The sequence below is a fragment of the Perkinsus marinus genome (genome assembly GCF_000006405.1).
Source record: "Perkinsus marinus ATCC 50983 genomic scaffold scf_1104296936608, whole genome shotgun sequence".
NCBI classification, from domain to species: domain Eukaryota; phylum Perkinsozoa; order Perkinsida; family Perkinsidae; genus Perkinsus; species Perkinsus marinus.
In genome coordinates, this window is record NW_003214105.1 from 1 (window position 1) to 2,943 (window position 2,943).

The following is a 2,943-nucleotide window of genomic DNA, read 5'->3' on the forward strand; positions in this document are numbered from 1 at the left end:
TACATTCGAAGACGGCGGAGAACTTCAGGCTAGACTGGACCCAATATCGGGACCATTGGATCAAGATAAAGGAGCACCAGCAAGCAGCTTATCAACGCCGTATGGGATCAGATGCTCATCGTCCTACTATAAAAGTTGGTGATCTGGTTCTGGTATACGTTCCCTCTGGTTCTAAAATGTCTCTGCCTAATTTCTGCGGTCCGTATCGAGTCACCGAACATGTCTCTCCAAGCTTATGCCGTATAGATTCTGCCAACATGGGAGGGCATTCGTCTTTGAAGGATATAAGTCCTCTACAGCTGTATGGTAACTGCGTTCGTTATATACCACGTGAACCTGATCCGCACGTCCAAGATTGGATCTGTTGTACACGTTGCCGAGCCTGGCATAAAGCTGACGCGATCATGTGTGCTCGCTTTCGCCGCTCGAATGCAGTCTTCACGTGCCGAACGATTGGTGCCCGTTGCCTACCTGTTCGTCAGCGCCCTTCTACTGTTGGTGGGGACGACTAGGGTGAGACCCTAGTGAATCAACAGACCTTATTATCTATTTATTCATCAGCACCTGTAGTGCCCACCCCTTTAGAGGGTCTTCTTATTTCATTTGCACGCATAGTGCTCACCCCTGTAGCGGGTTATCTATTTCGTTGGCACTGCGGTGCCTCCTTCTGTCGTTAATAGGGCGGTGGCCCAGTGTCACTCCGTGAATGCGTTGAGATATGCCAAGATTGCAAGATACAAGCATATGAGATTAGCTATTTTGGTATGAGCATTTACTATTAGCCCATTACGTCATGTCAGCTACGTCTGGAGTTGTATCAGTGGGAGATCAGGATGAGGTTGCTGAGGTGTCTGATCCTCTCCCGCCTGCCACTGTCCACGGGGAAACCTGTCACATGAGGAGTAGAGAAGTTAGCTCGTTTCACTTAATCACGTTCTTAAGGATTCACTTGAGATAACAGTGAAACTCGACGACCGACGGTTTCACGCTGGTCTCAATGCGAAAAGAGCAACGCAGCGCAACCACTCCAAAACGCATAAACATATGGATAAATGTCGGGAAAAGTGCCTCATTTGAGGTTTGAACTTGTGCCTTTGTGTCCGCGTGCCAATATAACCGTTAGATTCCCCATTGCCCCACGGTTGCCATTCCTTGGAATATCATATCCGCTCTTGGATGTACTACGCTGGTCTCTGGCCAGCCCGCTATCTATAACCTACTAGTATGGCTCCAGTCGTGGTCTTACTTGGCAAGGATATCACATTAAGATTTTAGTTAACGACGTTAAGCTAACGCTGATCCCTGGATTAATTTTTTGCACTCGAGACAGAGCGAGATGAGAGTTCCAACCTAAAGATTCGTCATTCTTGAGAAGTTACTGAAAGATGCCCTCTTATAATAGCTTGCTAGGATCCCGAGCTCGAACCGCACACCTGTCACGTTGACAGGGCGTGAATCTTCACGAAGTAGTTGGCAGTGACAACTTTTCCGGAACCTCGAATTGGACAACACTGTCAGGTTCGGTGATGAGCAAGGGACCTTTGCCGTTGTTAGAATGAGGAAAGTAATTAATGTCGGTGCTCCCTCCCAGGAACCAGATGCTTCCTGTCGTGTAAGATCTTAGCACGCATGCGCATGAGACTTGGGCTGTTGACCCCGTCGAGGACTCCCCGAGTTCGAGGACACAGGATTATCCTGCGAAAATAGGAACACAAGCAGACTCGTTGATGCTCTGCAGAGGAGAAGCACAGCAGAAAACTACATTGAAATTTCCACGATTATTGACATGCGAATCGCGAATTTTTCTACCTTGGCACGCGTGCACGCAGCTGAAGTGACGCAAGCAGCGGGATCTCATACGTTATTGCACTTGCGTGCTCTACCAAATCTACAGCTTATAGGTATAGCAGGTTATAGTTGGTCGTTGTTGCTTGCTGTTTTCACCTCTGACACAGTATCTAACCGCTTGTAGTAAGGCCCCTCAGGATGGTGTTAACTAATTTGAGCACTAGAATCGCCACTCAGTTCATATGGCTGCTTTCTCTGCTATGAGGTTTCTCAGCAACGTCGCGTACATATGGGCGATCCTCGGGGCCTTGACGGTCTCTTCAGCGTGTGAAGTAGGGCAGCTCTGACTTGGGTGTTTGAAATCGCCACCTTCTCTTCAGAATGCATGCCACAACGTTTGCCAGGCGATCAACGGATGCGGGCGTGTGGGTTCTCGTTGTCAGGACGAACTACCGCCACCTCATTCCTGTGAAGATCTGTACGTTAGTATTGTCCGTTTCTCACTGTAGTTTGATGTAATCAGTTACGTGGAGAGGACCAACATCGATGGAGATGCCAAGATTTGCTCTGTTCGGGCAGGGCAGTGCTCATCGCAGGACAAACAGCCACTACAGTGTCTAGACATCTCCCCATGTAAGCCAAGCCTCGCTACGTATCACTCAGCGCAACCTCTCAGTTGACCCCGAGACCCCACCGAAGTATCCCATCAAGGCCAAGAGTGTGCTGGAGCCCCGCGGTAGTGGAGCTCCACGACGTGGCGCAAGGATAACCCGCGGAATATTCTATTACACTCAGCATGGACCAGCGAATACCACTATCACTTACGAGATCACCGGTCTCGATCCCCATTCTAGTCACGGTATTCATATTCATCGCACTGCCGAATTTCGATATAACGGATGTAACTCAGCGGGGGGAACCTACAACCCCTACCGTTATCAACACGGGGCTCCCGATGGTCACATAAGGCACCTCGGAACTCTCGGTAATGTTATCGCTGATGCCTCGGGTGTCGCTAAGGGCTCATTCACTAGCAAGATAATCAAGCTAGAGGGAGCATTCTCGGTCCTGCATCGTTCAACAATGGTGCACGCCTACCCCGATGATTTTCGAGACGAAGAAAGTTCGGGTCCTCGCCTGGCTTGCGGGGAGATT

At 49.5% G+C, this 2,943-nt stretch overlaps 1 protein-coding gene across 1 annotated transcript; it reads left to right on the forward strand.

The window, feature by feature from the left end:
* Positions 1–2,464: 2,464 nt before the first annotated feature.
* Pmar_PMAR004605 (conserved hypothetical protein) lies at positions 2,465–2,773 on the forward strand (the record flags this gene model as incomplete). The annotated part of the gene is made up of 1 exon (XM_002783687.1): positions 2,465–2,773. A coding segment is annotated over one exon (309 nt), but the record flags the coding sequence as incomplete, so codon positions are not given.
* Between the last annotated feature and the right edge of the window lie 170 nt (positions 2,774–2,943).